The following is a 17,853-nucleotide window of genomic DNA, read 5'->3' as shown; positions in this document are numbered from 1 at the left end:
ACAAAACAAAAACAATACCGGAAGTAACATTTGCTTTTCATGTGTGATTCTTGGTTCAATTTCCTTTACCAGAAAAGAAAGATAAATAGAAAGAAGGAAAGAATAAAGAAAAAGGAAAGAAAAGGAAAAATTAATAGGAAGAACTGAAAGACATTCTCCACATACTAGGCCACGAAACATACCTCCATCAAATCAAGAAGACAGAAATTAAAATTGTATTGACTATTTTTCTTAGACCATGATGCACTGAAAAGAGAAACGATTTACAAACAGAAACAAAAACAGATAAGTAACTTTATAACCTGGGAATTAAATAGCTCAGTACTGAACAAACAGTAGGTGAAAGAGGAAATCAAAAGCCTCCTGGAAATACATGAAAATTAAGACAAAATTAGCACAATTTGTTAGACAAATTAGCAGAATTTGTTAGATACAGCAAAACCTGTATGAAGAGGAAAATTGATAGTTTTGTAAGCATTCCTCAAAAGGAAGAAAGAGCCTACATAAACAACTTAATGGCAAAGCTTAAGAAATTGGAAATAACCAACAAAATGAACTAAAAGCAAACAGGTAGAGGAAATAATAAAACTAAAACTTAGAACACCCAAAAATGGGAAGAAGAGACGAACAGACATTTCTTCAAAGAAACACCGATAGTCAAAAGCACATAAAAATGCTCCAAATCATTAATTATCAAGAGATGCAAATCAAAACAAAAATGAGATATCATCTCACACCACAGAGACTGGCACACTTGAAAAAAAAATAGTGTTGGTGAGGATGTGGGAAGAAAGGGACTCATTCACTGCTGGTGGGAATATTGACTTGATCCAGCCTTTTTGGAAAACAATATGGGTATTCAAAAAAAAATTAGAAATTAGCTTCCATATGGCACTGCTCTACCACTTATAGAAATATACCCTAGGAGTCCAAAAAACACAGTGCAGAAAATCCCTCTGCATTCCTATGCTCATTGCACTATTCAGATGGGACCACTATGCAAATGATAGTTGAAAATTATCACTCTGGGCAAAAACTGGGTGCGGAAAAGAAACATAGTGATCTATATCTATATCTTCTATTTATATCTATACAACCCCTCATTAACAAATTTCAAACAACAATCTAAAAGCAAAAAAAAAAAAAGGTTACAGAAAGAAAAAATATGTTTGCTACAGAGGCAGGCAGAGGTGAGGATGGGGCCAGAGGGAAACTGAGAAAATTGATTGTGAAATGTGCACTGGTGAAGGAAATTGTTCATTGCATGACTGAAACTCATAGGTTAAGCAATATTTTAAAATTTTGATGCTGACTGATTTAAAGCTCACTTAAACTATAAGAATATTTTTAAGCTCTTGTATCTTGGGCACTATTTCCTTTGAGGTGCAGAAGCTTCTCAGCTTAATATATTCCCATCTGTTAATTTCTGCTTTCACTTGCTTGGAGAGTGCAGTTTCTTCCTTGAAGATGCCTTTAGCCTCAATGTCCTGGAGTGTTTTACCTACGTATTGTTCTATAAATCTTATGGTTTTGGGGCTGATATCGAGGTCTTTAATCCATTTGGATTTTACCTTCGTACATGATGTTAGCTGGGGGTTTAAGTTCAATTTTTTGCAAGTGGCTACCCAGTTTTGCCAACACCACTTGTTGAAGAGGCTTTCTTTGTTCCATTTAGGATTTTTTGCTCCTTTATCAAAAATTAGATGATTGTATGTCTGGGGAACATTCTCTGAGTATTCAAGCTTATTCCACTGATCTGAGGGTCTGTCTTTATTCCAATACCATGCTGTTTTGATAACTATTGCTTTGTAGTAAAGTTTAAAGTTGGGGAAAGTAATTCCTCCCATATTCTTTTTCCCAATGATTGCTTTAGCTATTCGAGGGTGTTTATTGTTCCAAATAAATTTCAAAAGTGCCTGGTCCACTTCTTTGAAGAATGTCATGGGTATCTTTAGGGGGATCGCATTAAATCTGTGCAGCTGTCAGGAGAGATGAAGTCATGAAATTTTCCTATATATGGTTGTACACGGAATCTATTATGCTGAGTGAAATAAGTCAGAGAGAGAGAGAAAAACGCAGAATGGTCTCACACATTTATGGGTTTTAAGAAAAATGAAAGACATTCTTGCAATAATAACTTTCAGACACAAAAGAGAAAAGAGCTGGAAGTTCCAGCTCACCTCAGGAAGCTCATCACAAAGAGTGATGAGTTTAGTTGGATAAATAACTACATTTTGAACTGTCCTAATAATGAGAATGTATGAGGGAAATTGAGAACCTGTTTAGAGTACAGGCGGGGGTCGGGTGGGGAGGAGGGAGACTTGGGACATTGGTGATGGGAATGTTGCACTGGTGATGGGTGGTGTAAAAAAAATAATGAAGATCCTTATAGAGATTACATTAAATATGTACAGTAAAAAAAGGATGATATTACAAGTAATAAAAAAAAGAATATTTTTAAGCACAGAGGAGACATTAATATTAATTCCTGGATTATATGATTATATGTCAAAACTTAAAAAAGCTGTTTACTGAGATAGGATTGATCGGATAAATACATTTTCCAGCCATTAAATCTATTGGGTACCTCAAAGAATAATTATTATTGTGATGTGATCTTTCTATTCAAGAATCTGAAAATTGATAATTTTTTTTTTTTGGTTTTTTGGGCCACATCCGTTCGATGCTCAGCGGTTACTCCTGGCTAAGCCCTCAGAAATTGCCACTAGCTTGGGGGGACCATATGGGACGCTGGGGGATCGAACCGCAGTCCTTCCTTGGCTAGCGCTTGCAAGGCAGACACCTTACCTCTAGTGCCACCTTGCTGGCCCCAAAATTGATAATTATTAATCATACTACTGAGTTATTGTTATTGGCTGGACTCTGGAGAAACAGAATGAAGCATCCTGAGACCTCTGAGCTTTGTGAATATTTTACTATGAAACATAAATCAGAGAAAGATAGGGATAAATAAAAGTATATACACTATTAATCCTATAAAAAAGAGTTAAAAGTATTATTAGCTATTTTTCTCTAGTTTACTATATCATCACATAACATCTGGTCTCACTTTTTTGTATTTATTTCCAATCTCCAAAATTTTACCCTCTTCACAAATACTTAAAAATTTATCAAAGACTTAAAAAAAATTTATCAAAGACTTAATTTCTAGGTGCCTCATGTTATTCTTAATACCACACTTAGTGTAAATAACTAGAATAATATTGAAATTAATTTCACTTATATTCAATTATAATAAACACATTGTAGATTAGTATAATCATGCTGAATAAGTATACTAACAATTAAATGCCTAAATTATACAATAACAACTATGATTATTTTTCTTTTTCTTTTTTTTTTTTTTTTGGTTTTTGGGCCACACCCTGTGATGCTCAGGGGTTACTCCTGGCTATGCGCTCAGAAGTTGCTCCTGGCTTCTTGGGGGACCATATGGGACGCTGGGGGATCAAACCGCGGTCCATCCTAGGCTAGCGCAGGCAAGGCAGGCACCTTACCTCCAGCGCCACCGCCCGGCCCCTGATTATTTTTCTTAAGTATATTATCCTTCCATATAGAACCTGATAGAATATTCATAGTTTAGGAAAATTACATCATATATTATATTTAATGTACAATGTAGAAATTTCATAATTTTTAGTGTTATCAATTTCAAGAAAATTGTTAGCACATGGATTCTTTATTATCAATGAAAAATTAATCAAACTCTACCTTTATATAATTATCTATTAACTCTGCTTCTAATATTTCCTTAAATATTTTTTTTTCATTGCCACACACAATGACCATTAGGAGTTATTCCTGGTTCTGTACTAAAGAATCACTCCTAGTGAGTTCAGTGGCTCAGATAGATAGAACCCAGGACAGTTGTGTACAAGGCAAGTACCCTACCCACTGTGGCATCACTCTGGTCCTCTTGAAATAATTCTTTTAGAATACATAAACCATTTTATGTATATGTTTAAAATCAACATAGAACATTTATTTCTCTTTAAAATACCTGCATATAGGTTAGCTATAAAGATGTGATAGTAGCAGACTAGATTCGACAAGGATAAAAAGTATTGATGATAAAAAAGAAAAAAGTCAGAAAAACTGGTAAGTGCCAGTATTTGGACTCTAGCATCTAGAAAGAGAAACACTTACAGGTGGTTGGTATCCAGAATCTGAAAATGTCTTAGGAACTGAAGAACACTCACCTTCCTGAGACTAGTCTGATATGGTCCTGGTAGCTCTTATGAGTTTAATGAAGGGAGTGGAATGTGAGGTGTAGAGCATACACTCTACCACTGGAAAGAAGGACATAGTAATTACCACTTCTTACTTCTCTCACTTACAGCAAGACACACAATTAGAAAATAGAGACAACTACAGAGAATGCTATGGGACAACATCACTCAACAGAACACTGGAGTACTCAACATTATTATTTAAATTACATGAATCCCAGGACTTCCCCAGCTTCAAGTCTCCAGATGGTTGAACTGAGTCTATGGGGAAACAGAAGGTCTGTAACAATGAATAAACTTTCTGGCATTAGTCTATGTAGCTCAGCTTCTTCCACTGTGCTCTGCGTCCCTGTGTTTCAGCATAAGTGAAAATAATTCTAATTAATAACTGAAGGTGTGAAGGTACTGATTATTGAGGCCAACCTGAGTTTGACCCCTGGCATCTCACATGGTCTGTCTAGCACTGTCAGGAGTAACTCCTGAATACAGAGCCAAGAAGAACCCCTGAACACTGTGGGGTGTGGTCCAATCTCTCCCAATATTTATAAGATATGGAAACTTTAGTTGGTAGATACCTGAGATCTTATAATAATTGAAATTTAGTTCTAAGATTCTTTCAACTGAAATTTATTTTATAATTTTTTTATTTTGAATTATGAGAACAAAAGATGCAAAGAAAGAGGACAAGGTAAAGTTACAGTGGAAGGACAATCACCCATAACATAATTCTCAGAAGTCCCCTTGCTGATATCTTAACTTTGAACTTTCAGCCAAAGAACGTTAAGATAAAATAAAACAGAATCCATGTGCGATTATTTTGTCCCTCGAGTCCCCAGATTGTAGCACATTATAATATTTCTTAACAGCACACAAGGCAATCTAAAGCCATCAAACTTACGTAACTCCTTTAACATTAGAGGCATAGTATTTTTTACATTTCCATGTACATGAATATTAGCTTAAGTTAACCTCAAATTTTAAGTGGGTGCGTTTTAAGGATTAGAGTCAAAGGAGCACAGTAAAAACGTTGTTAGAGTGGCAATTGTTGTTTGCATAGGCCCACCAAGATATGAGAGGCATGGAAAGGAATAACCTTGGCCTAAATACAAAGAGATCCTACCCCTAAAGTTTCCTGGCATAAGACCAGCTCTAGGCTTCAGGCAAGTTATCGTCCGATCAAAGACATTGTCCGTAGTGGCAACACACTTTTCACACAGTCTCTGTTGTTGGTATCATGTTTCTGTATTAAAGATTCTGGAATCTGCATGTCCTACATTGAAGTCATGATGTGGAGTGTCTTCTCGTTTCACCTCATCATGAAAGGGCAATGCAGGAAGCCCTTTCCTGTAAGCAGGTTGTTGTTGTTAAGTCTTCTCAGTGTTAAGGGAAGTCTCTTTTGAGCAGGACGATGTCTGAGCAGTGGTGGGGTCTTCTGTGGTAGAGGATTGCTTCCAGGTGATGTTATAGACAAACCTCACCATTAAGGGGCAATACAGCAAGCCCTGTCCAGTAAGCAGGTCATTGTTCTTGTTGTCTTCTCAGTGTTAAGGGGTGTTTCTTTTGAGTAGATAGATGTCAGAGCAGCTGTAGGGTCTTCCCTGGTACAGGAATGCCACCAGGTGATGTTATATACAACCTTGGATGTTTTGTAAATGTCTTCTGTAGATCAAGGGGTGAATGGAGAATGCCCATTCTTCTGAGGCCTATGCCTGGTCTTTATGTCAATGTTCAGGGTGTAAGGTCTCATTGAACTACAAGATTTGTGTGTTCCCATCTCTATTAGATAAGAACCTATTGGTATGTATAGTATTTTCCCATTTTAGTGTGCCTAAGCAAACAAGAAATAAAGCCACGTGGTGCTATCAGATATATGGGGGCGTAAGAATATTTCCAACAAGACCCATGACTTGGTTCAAACATAAGTATTAAACTGAGGGATTCTTTCACACCAAATTCCATATTGAGCAGTTCACAAAGAGAAGATAAAAAACATGGGGGGGGGATCGTCACTGTATAAGAAAATATTCAGCAAAAGTTTATATACGTCAAAGAAAACACCCATAAAATGTTGAAAACATATAAGTGTCTTTTTTATGCCTTTTAAACCAGTTGGGTGGGTGTTAACTCCAGGGCACCACTTTGGTCTGTGACTTAGGACTCTACAGTACTTAAGTTAGAAAGGGTAAATGAGGAGTAATGATGATAGGAATTAAAGAAGTTAAAGAAAAATATGAACTTATGAAGGGGTATGCAAAAGGGCAGAGTACAAAATGGACATTCTGCATACATAAAAACATAATTCAATGATAGTGAGTACTATTTTTTTTTTTTTTTTTTGGTTTTTGGGCCACACCCAGTGATGCTCAGGGGTTACTCCTGGCTATGCGCTCAGAAGTCGCTCCTGGCTTGGGGGACCATATGGGACGCCGGGGGATCGAACCGTGGTCCGTCTCCTAGGCTAGCGCAGGTAAGGCAGGCACCTTACCTCGAGCGCCACCGCCCGGCCCCTATAGTGAGTACTATTAATGTTTCTTGTGTGAGTACTATTAATGTTTCTTGTGTGAGTACTATTAATGTTTCTTGTGTGAGTACTATTAATGTTTCTTGTGTGAGTACTATTAATGTTTCTTGTGTGAGTACTATTAATGTTTCTTGTGCTAGACTCCCGGCTCCAAGAAAGGAGAGATCCTTCAAGAAGCTGGGAGGCCAGAAGTTCAGAGCCCCACCCAGACCCTCCCTAAGGAGCTGAGTGGATAATGGGGGAAGGCCTAGGGTACCTTCAAGCTCCACCAAGGGACCCAACTCACCGGCTTGCCCAGGCATGTGGCCCGGGGAAGCCCTGGAGATCTGGAGCAAGGCGGTAGAGGGGTTCTGGGGTTACCCAAGTCCCGCACCCCCACTAGGCCTGGTCAAGCAGGCCTCCGGCATGGCGGGGGCCTGCCAAACCTCCTCCTGCTAGACTCCCGGCTCCAAGAAAGGCTCAACTGAAATTTTTATGTCACTCTTTAAATTGTTTCTAATTAATGTTTCTAATTCTGGCTTTATTGAGATATTTATTTAAACGTGAACTAAGACCCTCGGATAATGTGTGTTTGCATGTCTTTTCATGGGAGAAACTGGAGAGATAGTACAGTGGATAGGGCATTGTTTTGCACACTGCCGATTCAGGTTTGATCCCTGACATCTCGTATTGTTACCCTAATCCACCAGGAGTAATTTCTGGGTGCAGATTCAGGAGAGACCACTGATCCCAAAACAAAACAATGCTTTCCATTGTAAAGATTGAATCTGGTATCTGGATCAACCATGATCTATTTTGAGTTTTGTGACAGGATCAATTATAGATTAATTGATAGAAAAGTGGTTCTAGCTGTATCCAATTAATCAAGATTTTAAATTTTAGGTAGTTGGCTTAAGAGAAATTGGGTTTATACCATTGTTACTTTTCTCTTTTTGAAGTGCAACACTTCATGGGACAAAAATGGCAACTCCAGATTGTCTTTTTAGGGTGAGTGTAGGGATAGGCTATATTTAGTGGTACTCAGAGTTGCTCCTGAGCAATGTCCAGATTAAGAAAATTTTCACAAATTAACCAGTGGTTAATATTTTATGAGGTCATGGATGTCCTCTTCATCTTTTTCTGGGAGACATGCCACAAAACATTCAGAACTTTGCTTACATATCCAGGATTTACTGAGACATAACAGACCGTACTCACAGTGACCATAATGAATAAGTTTAGCACAAGATATACATCAGTGCTCAAATGGTAATTTACTAAAGTGACTATTAGGATTGTCACAGAAATTTCTATTGTTTTCCTGTTCAATTATATATAATTAAAAACTAAATATTAATCACATAAAGAAGAAACTCATATTTTTATTATTATTATTATTATTATTATTGATTTTTGGGTCACACCTGGCAGTGCTCAGGGGTTACTCCTAGCTCTGCACTCAGAAATTGCCCAGGCCTGCACAGGGGACTATGTGGAATGCCAAGATTTGAATCACCGTCCTTCTGCCTTCAAGGCAAACACCCTACCTCCCTGCTATCTCTCTGGCCCCACAACTCATATTTTAACTGAAATTACATTTGTTTAATAACATATAATGCATTAGTGCAGTTAAGCAGTTTCACTTAATCTCCCAGTTCCTAACATTGACTGACAGTATTCAATTTCATGGTGATGTGATACTTACTTCTCTAATGTACACAAGGTTTCAAGTTATATTGAAATATCCCTGCATTTTAAAAATTTATAACTTACTTTTAAGTTGTATTGTTTTCAATGAGATGAGGCCACTATTTTAAACCCATAAAACTATATTTTATTTTTTAAGAATAGAAAAGAATTAGTAATATAATGTTGTTGATGTGTTTAGCCATGTACAGACAAAATTTGTTCTGACCATTTAAAACCATTAGGAATATTTTGTCTTTTAATATGCACAGGAACTTCCTTAATACCAATTCTTTTAAAATTATAGTAATGTATGTAGCATTATTTATAGAACATCCATAAAATTAGTTTTTAAATGTTTCATTTGAGGGCCTGAGCGATAGCACAATGGTAGGGCATTTACCTTGCATGTAGCCAACCCAGGATGACCCCCAGTTTGATTTCCTGCATCCTATATGTTCCTACGAGTTTGCCAGGAGCAATTTCTGACCACAGAGACAGAAATAATTCCTGGGCGCCGCTAGGTGTGACCCAAAAACAAAAGTTTTATTTGAGATGTGTTCGCTTAGGCAGCACATATACTAAAATTGGAATGATACAGAGAAGATTAGCATGGCCCCTAAAAAAAATAACCATTTATTGGTAATTCATGTAATTTTACTTATTTATATTTATTCTTTTTTATATTTATTCTTAATCTCCAAAAGATTAAATAGTCTTTGGACATTACATTTTGTATTCGATTCCTTTTATAAAATCTACTTTATTCATCTTGTATGCATCCCAGTGAACATACCTTTATAGAACTTATATATCTTTATATTTTAAATGCACCAATTGATACATCTTTTGAAGGATTATTTACTACACCAGTCATTGAGTTATGAATACTTTTTGACTTCCTTAATAAATGTGGTTTCATCTTTAAAGACCAAAACAAAAACTCTAGATTGATTTCATGCAGTGGTAAATAGGAACATTTATACAGAATGATTTTTTATGTCAGATTTAGCAGACTATAAAGTTGAGCAAGATCATCCTCTAAATTAAATATATGTAAAAATGCTAATATAAGATGAGATTCTCTGTGAGAGTAGAATCAGTGCTGTTAACATATTGCATCCAAAGAAAGTAATATTTTCATAAATTGAGCTAAGGTGTTGTATCTAGATTTACATCTTGTTTAGAAACCAGCCCTCGTAGAAAGAAATAATTTTGTTTCAATATGTTATTACTGAAAGTGTTTACAATGAGTCAATCATTATCAAGAATTCCTTATAGATACCTGGATGATAAATATTCCTGTAATCAAATACATCTGGAACCTCCTGAAAGAGGCTAAAAGAAAATTATTATTATTATTAATTATTATTATTATTATTTGGTCTTTGGGTCACACCTGGCAGCGCTTAGGGGTTACTCCTGGCTCTGTGCTCAGAAATCGCTCCTGGCAGGCTCGGGGGACCATATGGGATGCTGGGATTCGAACCACCATCTTTCTGCCTCCAAGGCAAATGCTCTACCTCCATGCTATCTCTCCGGCCCCAGAAAAATATTTTTTACCACAATAAATGTTATAACTTTAACAATGCTAATAGAAGCTGTGAAACCAAGATGAGGGTGTATAAAACATTATAATTTTTTTTTGTTTTGTTTTAGGACACACCCAGCAGCCCTCTGGAGTTACTCCTGGCTCTGTGCTCAGAAATAGCTCCTGGTAGGCTCAGGGGACCTTATGGGATACTGGGAATCAAATTTGGGTCCATCCTGGCTAGGCCGCATGCAAGGCAAATGCCCTACTGCTGTGCTATCTCTCTGGCCCCATAAATATAATAATTCTTAACCCTAATTGATCATTATTAAATATCATGAAGTCCTTTTGAGGAGTTATTCATTTTTTTAAGGTATTAGTTTGGAACCATAGTTTTATAAGAGGCACTTATATAAAGATAATTTATATAATATTTATAATAATATAATTTATATATAATATTATATAAAGACCCGGCTTTCAAATTCTGGTCTATCTATCATATTCCTTGTGATTGATATTTGATGGCATTTCCAAAATACAGTCTATACCTATAAAATCAGTGATATTAATGTATTCAAGAAATTACTATTTTATTTGATTTTAGGAAAGCAAATAATTTTATTGAAAGAAATTTGAAAGACTTTTAAGAAAAGAGAGAGGAATACATGTTACAGAGAGAACACAGGCTTCTCCGGGGGCGGGGAATGATACAGCTCTATTTTAAATAATTGTTTCAGATAATTCTTGTGCTGATTTTGAATCTATTTAGATAATATTTTCTTAAATAACTATTAATTATGAGGCCATAATAGTTTCATAAAGTACTCTCTCTCCGCAGAACTCGCTTCAAGGCATTCTTCACTTCTGAGTTTCTCAAACTGTAAATTAGAGGATTAAGCATGGGATTAAATAAACTATGAAACAAGAGCAGATATTTCTTTTGCTCTTTTGGGTTCCCATATCTGGGCCCAACATACATAATAATGGCAGTTCCATAAAAGAGTCCAACAACACAGAGATGGGATGAGCAGGTGGAGAAGGCTTTTCTTTGACCTTCTCCTGTTTGTATCCTAAGGATGGCACAGAGAATGCACATATATGAGATTACAATGAAGGAAAAGGGTCCCACAAGCACAGAAGTTGCTCCAGCCAATACCATAATCTCATTGATGTGAGTGTCTGCACAGGCAAGTTTGAGAACAGCCATAATTTCACAAAAAAAGTGATTGATTTTCTGAGATTTACAGAAGGGTAAAGGGAGAAGTAACACTAGATGAACCAAAGATAAAAGCATTCCAAAGGTCCAGGAGGCCAAGGCCAGGAAATTACAGACTCTCCAGCTCATGATGACAGAATATCGGAGAGGGTGACAGATGGCCACATACCGATCATAGGACATCGCTACCAGGAGAAGACATTCTGTGATAGCAAATGTTAGAAAGAGAAAAGTTTGTGCCAGGCAGCCAACAAAAGAGATGGGCTTGGTTGGATCCAGGAGGTTTACCAGCATCTGGGGTACGGTGTTGCAGGCATAGGCTATGTCAACAATGGCCAGATGGGAAAGAAAGAAGTACATGGGGGTGTGTAGTCTAGAGTCCAGAGATATAAGTCCCAGGATGACCCCATTTCCCAGCAGGGTGAAGGCATAGCACAATGAGAATATTCCAAAGAGAAACACTTGAACTTTTGGGTCAAGGGGAAATCCCAATAGTGTAAACTCTGTAATAAATGTCATATTTCCTCCCATGTCCTATGACAAAAGAAACTGAGTTTACATTAATAATTCAAGAGAATATTTTTAACAAAATTAACAAAGAAGTTGATACTTCTTCATAGGATAAGTATTCAAACCACTTTCTACGACCTATTGTGATTTAAAAGAAATAAGTTTAAGACTTTAATTGATAACTCAAAATAAATTAAAAAACTCATTGTCATTATTTTTATTGCTAATTTTAGCAAACAAAAAACTGAAATAAAATATTGTCAGACATTAGTTGACCACAAATTTTATTTTATTCTAAGCTATCTTTTTATCTTTAAAATAAATTCTGCTTTCCTTTCTTTATATTAGAGTAATCCATTGTTTTGTTCCCCCAAACAATGAACTGGTAACACATATTAAAGTCCTAAAATTGAAATAAATTTGATTCTGAACTGGAAGGTTTCATTAAGCACAGAGCATACAAGATTAGATAAATGACTGGCCAATATAATACCTATAAATACATCCCATATTATATTCCTGCAACTCTTGTTATTTCCATAACAGATCTTAATAATAACGTATGTTTAACTCAAATGTAAAGACTTATTTTCAGTTTAAATTTATTTTAATTGTGGGCCAGAAATGGTACAGTAGGTAAGGTGCTTGTCTTGCTCATGTCTCATTTAGTTTTGATCCCTTGAACCTTATATGGCCTATAAGTTTTACAGGACTGATCACTTAGCAAAGAATCAGGAGTGATTCTGAGCAGTCAGGAGTAAGCAGTGGCCACAGTTGGGTGTGGTTCAACCCTCCCCCCATTTTAATTGTTTATCTAAATAATAATAAAACGATTAAGTGCATTTTTATTACCTTTGTATTAAAATAAAAACCAATAAATATTTTAAGTAATTTTTGACTCAATATTTATGAAACTCTAGAAATATTCACTATTAGATCCTATCTATGCAGATAATTGATAATAGTTTAAATAACTTCTAAAAATGATGTATAAGGGGATGCCTGACTCCTTGAGATATTAAATTTAATCATCTTCCTTAGTCTATGATTGTGCAATTAAATTTTTTTTTATTCACACCTGGCAGTGCTCAGGGGTTACTCCTGGCTCTGTGCTCAGAAATTGCTCCTGGCAGGCTCAGGGGACCATATGGGATGCCAGGATTTGAACCACCGTCCTTCTGCATGAAAGGTGAACGCCTTACCTACATGCTATCTCTCTGGCCCCTGTGCAATTAAATTTTAAGTACATATTAACTATTATCTTTATTTCTTATTTTGGTTCTTAGTCCATATCTGGCAGTACTCAGAGACTACTCCTAACTCTGTGCTCAGAGATTATTGTAGCCCGACAAGATGATTTTATTAATAGATGGAAATAAAATACTGGGGACAGAGAGATTACATAGTGGGTAGGCTGCTTGGCCACTTCAGAGATGGTCTTGCAAGCTCTTCTAAGAACAATTCCTGAACACAAAGTCAGGACTAATTTCTGAGCACTGTTAAGTATGATCTCAAAAAGAAATAAAAATGTTTTTCTTGGAGATCATAAAGAACTATGATTTTCAATACAAAAGTTCATAAAAATTTTAATCTTATTTTAAAATCACCTCATTTGCAATAGAAATTCTCATGGTGACTATCATGCCAGAATATTGAAATTAAAATAATTTCCAGATGCCTATTTCCCATTTTGTACCTACTATTATTCTGAAGGTAAAGATAGAAACTCTGAACTTTTACTGATTGTTGAGATGCATAATATCGAACTAACTAACTAAATAAGCTTTTGCATCTGTATTCATTACCTAGGACATTTTCCTGAATTATTTAGATATTTAACTTTCCTATATATGGAACATTTAAATCTAGTTTTTAAATTAAAAGGCACTAGCACTTTTTGTTTCACATTCAATATTTACCAGAAATTTACTTGCACACAATTATTCCATATCTTAAAAATAGCTACCAGTATATAGTAACAAATACATTTATATTAATAGTATATTTGATACATTTAATTGATAGCATATTTTACTCAAGTAGTAAACTATTAAAATATTAAGGAACAAAAAATTAACATTATAAAATATTTTTGCATATTAAAATATGGCACTGAAAACTAACCAGGATTAAAATGCTTAAATATATTTAAATAGAACTCACGTAACCAGTTTATAAAAAAATCTGTTGAAAGATGATTGTTGTATAAGGACCTCATGAATCTTTATGCAAGAAAGTCAGGCATATCTAGCATGGATTTACTCATGGTTCTGAACACCATACTGATTATCTGAGAACTCTCAAGAAAAGATATTTTGAATTTTTAAGTTACCTTTGAGGAGAGAAGGCTTTATAACTTTATTATCTCCACAGGGTATCTTCCCAATTAACATAAGGAATCTGTGCAATGCATGAGACAGAAAGTCTCAATTGCAATGGCATGTTCCCTATAGAGAGGAAGAAGCAGCCATTTATATCCTACTGGGAGGAGAGATGATAGGAAGCCTCAATTTCTGTCACCGAGAAAGTCAGAGAGCAAGATCTCATAGAAATTAATTTAGACTTATGTTCCCTTTGTAACTCAAAGGCATCACGATTGCAGACATAACCATTAGATCTCTCTCTGGACCTAAATAAGATGCTCAGGACAAGCTGCATGTTTATCTTTACTGACCCAGAGCAGAGCACAGCTCCATCCTTTCAGGCTCCTCCAGGAGGTCAGTTCTCAGAGACTGGCTATTATTTTGGTCTTGCTCTATTTCGTGTATTCTGAACTGAGGCTTGAAATATTAACCCTTTATATGACTGCACTTAGGCTAACAGTAAAAGCTAGATTTGAGGGTGGTTAATAATTCTTTTTTTTGGTTTTTGGGCCACACCCGGTGACGCTCAGGGGTTACTCCTGGCTATGCGCTCAGAAGTCGCTCCTGGCTTGGGGGACCATATGGGACACCGGGGGATCGAACTGCGGTCTGTCCTAGGCTAGCGCAGGCAAGGCAGGCACTTTACCTCTAGTGCCACCGCCCGGCCCCGGTTAATAATTCTTAAGACTAAATAAAGAATACTTGAATCGACACAAATGCTCATAACAAGGTGTGTGTTTATATAAATCTGAGTATTTAAGAGAGGCTCAAAGAAAAGTCCTAGGATGTTAGTGATGTCTCAAGTAATATTTATGCTACGACCCATTTTTCCTGAGTGCCTCATGGATAGGCGACCAAGGTCTGTCGGCACCCAAATGCCCTCCTTTTTATGGGTACAGAAAGCACCCTCCCTTGTAGGCACATAGGCACAGGCAGCTTCTCAAAAGGACTCTTAATTCTATACTTAGGTAACCTCAGTTACAAGATATATATAGTTTTTTTTTTTGGTCACACTCGGCAGCGCTCAAGGGCCACTCCTGGCTCTATGCTCAGAAATCGATCCTGGCAGGCTTGGGGACCATATGGGATGCTGGGATTTGAACCATTGATCTTTTGCATGCAAGGCAACTGCCTTACCTCCATGCTATCTCTCCGTCCCCTACAAGATAGATTCTAAAGGTTTATTTTCACTGACCATTTTCTATTCTCTTACTGTTTTTTCTTTATATTCCTTGGATCATTCAGATATTCTTTCTTCACTGACTTATTTCATTTATCATAATGTCATACAGTTTTATCCAGGTTATAGAAATAGGGACAATTTCTATTTTATTTTTTCTGAGATATACTCAATTGTGTGTGTATATATCTGTATATATATGTATATATTGCATCTTTATCTACTCATCTATCAATGGGCCCTTGTGTATCTAGATATTGGCTATTATAAGTACTACTGATTGACTATACATATATGAAGAAATATGTGCATATATCTTTTTCAATTAGTATTTTTTGTTCTTAAAATATATATCAAGAAGTGAAATCATTGATTTATATGATCATTTTCACCTTTACTTTTTTTGATAAATTTTCATAGTCTTTTCCATGAGGCTATAGCAATTTTATCTTCTTGCCAACAAAGAAAACGCTCTTTTACTTCCTATCTTTGCTATTAATGCTGCTGCTTCCCCCTACACCTATGTTCAGGACTTATTCTTGGCTTTATACTTATAGGTCATTTCTAGTAATCACCTGGGGATGTTGTGCCAGGGGGTCAAACTGGAGTCAAACATTTATAAAGCAAGTGTCCTGTACTATCTCTCTAGCTCAACTTCTGTATTTGAGGAATAAATCTCATTCTCAGTATAAGAGGTGATTTCTCATTGTTTTAACTTAAATTTCCCTAACAATCGGGATTACTAAGAATTCTTTATGTGCGTATTAGCCACATATATGTATTTTTTGAAAAGTCTATTCAGTTTTTCTTCCTGTAGCCTTATTCACAGAGCATTCCCTCTGGGACTTAATAGGAATACAGCAGACAGTGCCACATCTTCTGCCCTCCTGATTGCCTATGCTTGGGAAGTCTACAGGTCCCTCCATATTCTAGGCATTCACTGAACTTTCTACTAATAGCTATAGATTGGGAGAAACTAGGTTTATTTTTTAGACTTGAGCAAGTGTCCCCAGCCCCTTGTCGCTTAGGTTAGAACGGGTGGAGTTTGCCTCAGGAATTTGACCTTAGAATATTTCTATTTTTAGAGAGATCAGAGTTAGCACCTCCCAGCAGGGGCACAAGAACTGGATCCTGCTGCTGATTCGGATTCCTTTTTATTTTTAGACTTTATTATGGTGCTAAAAAAGTAGAATTGTAGGATCAGGTTGCTGGGTTTCTGCTGAAGCCCATGACCAAGACAAAGTTACATGAGCCTTAACATACCAGAGATCACTTCCAGAGCACTCCTACTCTTCCCTATTTCCCATGCGGAAATAAGATTGTACACTTTAGTGTCTCATCTGGACTACTGCATAGTAAGCTCCATGGTAGGCTTATTCTGCTACTCAAATAAGTCTGATTTGGTAAGGTATCACAGTTTTCTGAATTCAATTCAATTTTGCTGTAGATTTTTCTATGTGTGAGAGAATGCATGGATTTTCCCATTTGGTCATCTTGATCCCACCCTACTACTTTTGAATATTTATTTCCTTTTTGAAAAGTTCTGATCCTATCCTCATGAGGAAGATAAAGTTCTATAAAAGCCTTCACTCTGGTCTTTTCTTTAATCTCAGAGAATGAATATATGCATTTACTGTTTATATGATATTATTATATATATATATAAATACTACAACAAACATTTAAACAATTTTTTGACTTTTAACGACTTTTTTTTTAATTTTGTTTTTAGGCCATACCCGGTGATGCTCAGGAGTTACTCCTGGCTTTGTGCTCAGAAATCGCTCCTGGCATGGGGGACCATATGGGATGCCAGGGGATCAAACTGTGCTCCTTCCTAGGCTAGCATGAGCAAGGCATATGCTTATGCCCTGCACCACCGCCTCGACCCAAACAATTTTGTTTTAATGCCTTTTTGGCATACAAATATTCTAAGTTTATCTGGCAGTGCTCTGGTAAGATTTCTAGAAATATATGAACTTTGGTTGGTTGACTTGTATGCAATTTTAGAATATCAAATCAGAGAGACAGTTTTGTAACAATTAGAGAAATAAAGCGAAACTTTTCAGGCACCAAACAAATGTATAGGGTTATGTAATAATAACAGTATATTTATTTTCTCACCATGTTGTGCTGTGTACAATTGAAATAGATACAATGTACTATCTAAGACAAAATCAAACATGAAGTGGAATATGATATTGTCATGTCATTGAACTGATATGGCTCCTTAATTAAAAATTTTTAAAAGTTGGGCCAGAGAGATAGCATGGAGGTAAGGCGTTTGCCTTTTATGCAGAAGGTCATTGGTTCCGATCCCGGCATCCCATACGGTCCCCATAGCATGTCAGGAGTGATTTCTGAGCATGGAGCCAGGAGTAGAACCTGAGCACTGCTGGGTGTGACCCCAAAATTTTTCAAAAGTTATATATCAAGTATATGCCTATTTCTACTCTTACAAAAGTATAATTATAGATAAGAGATTTTTTTTTGGGCCACACCCGGCATTGCTCAGGGGTTACTCCTGGCTGTCTGCTCAGAAATAGCTCCTGGCAGGCACGGGGGACCATATGGGACACCGGGATTGGAACCAACCACCTTTGGTCCTGGATCG

At 36.4% G+C, this 17,853-nt stretch overlaps 1 protein-coding gene and 1 non-coding gene across 2 annotated transcripts; one reads left to right on the top strand and one right to left on the bottom strand.

The window, feature by feature from the left end:
* The first annotated feature begins 8,993 nt into the window (after positions 1–8,993).
* On the top strand, positions 8,994–9,096 carry LOC126029608 (U6 spliceosomal RNA). Its single transcript, XR_007503028.1, has one exon. It is a non-coding gene; the product is annotated as a U6 spliceosomal RNA (small nuclear RNA).
* A 1,665-nt stretch (positions 9,097–10,761) lies between these two features.
* LOC126011568 (olfactory receptor 13) lies at positions 10,762–11,717 on the bottom strand. The gene has a single exon (XM_049775391.1). The coding sequence runs from the start codon at positions 11,715–11,717 to the stop codon at positions 10,785–10,787; it is 933 nt and encodes a 310-aa protein (XP_049631348.1). The 3' UTR covers positions 10,762–10,784.
* Between the last annotated feature and the right edge of the window lie 6,136 nt (positions 11,718–17,853).

This window comes from Suncus etruscus, chromosome 1 (genome assembly GCF_024139225.1).
Source record: "Suncus etruscus isolate mSunEtr1 chromosome 1, mSunEtr1.pri.cur, whole genome shotgun sequence".
In the NCBI taxonomy this organism is placed as follows: domain Eukaryota; kingdom Metazoa; phylum Chordata; class Mammalia; order Eulipotyphla; family Soricidae; genus Suncus; species Suncus etruscus.
The sequence above is the reverse complement of the archived record's forward strand: the minus strand, read 5'-3'. Positions and strand labels throughout refer to the sequence as shown.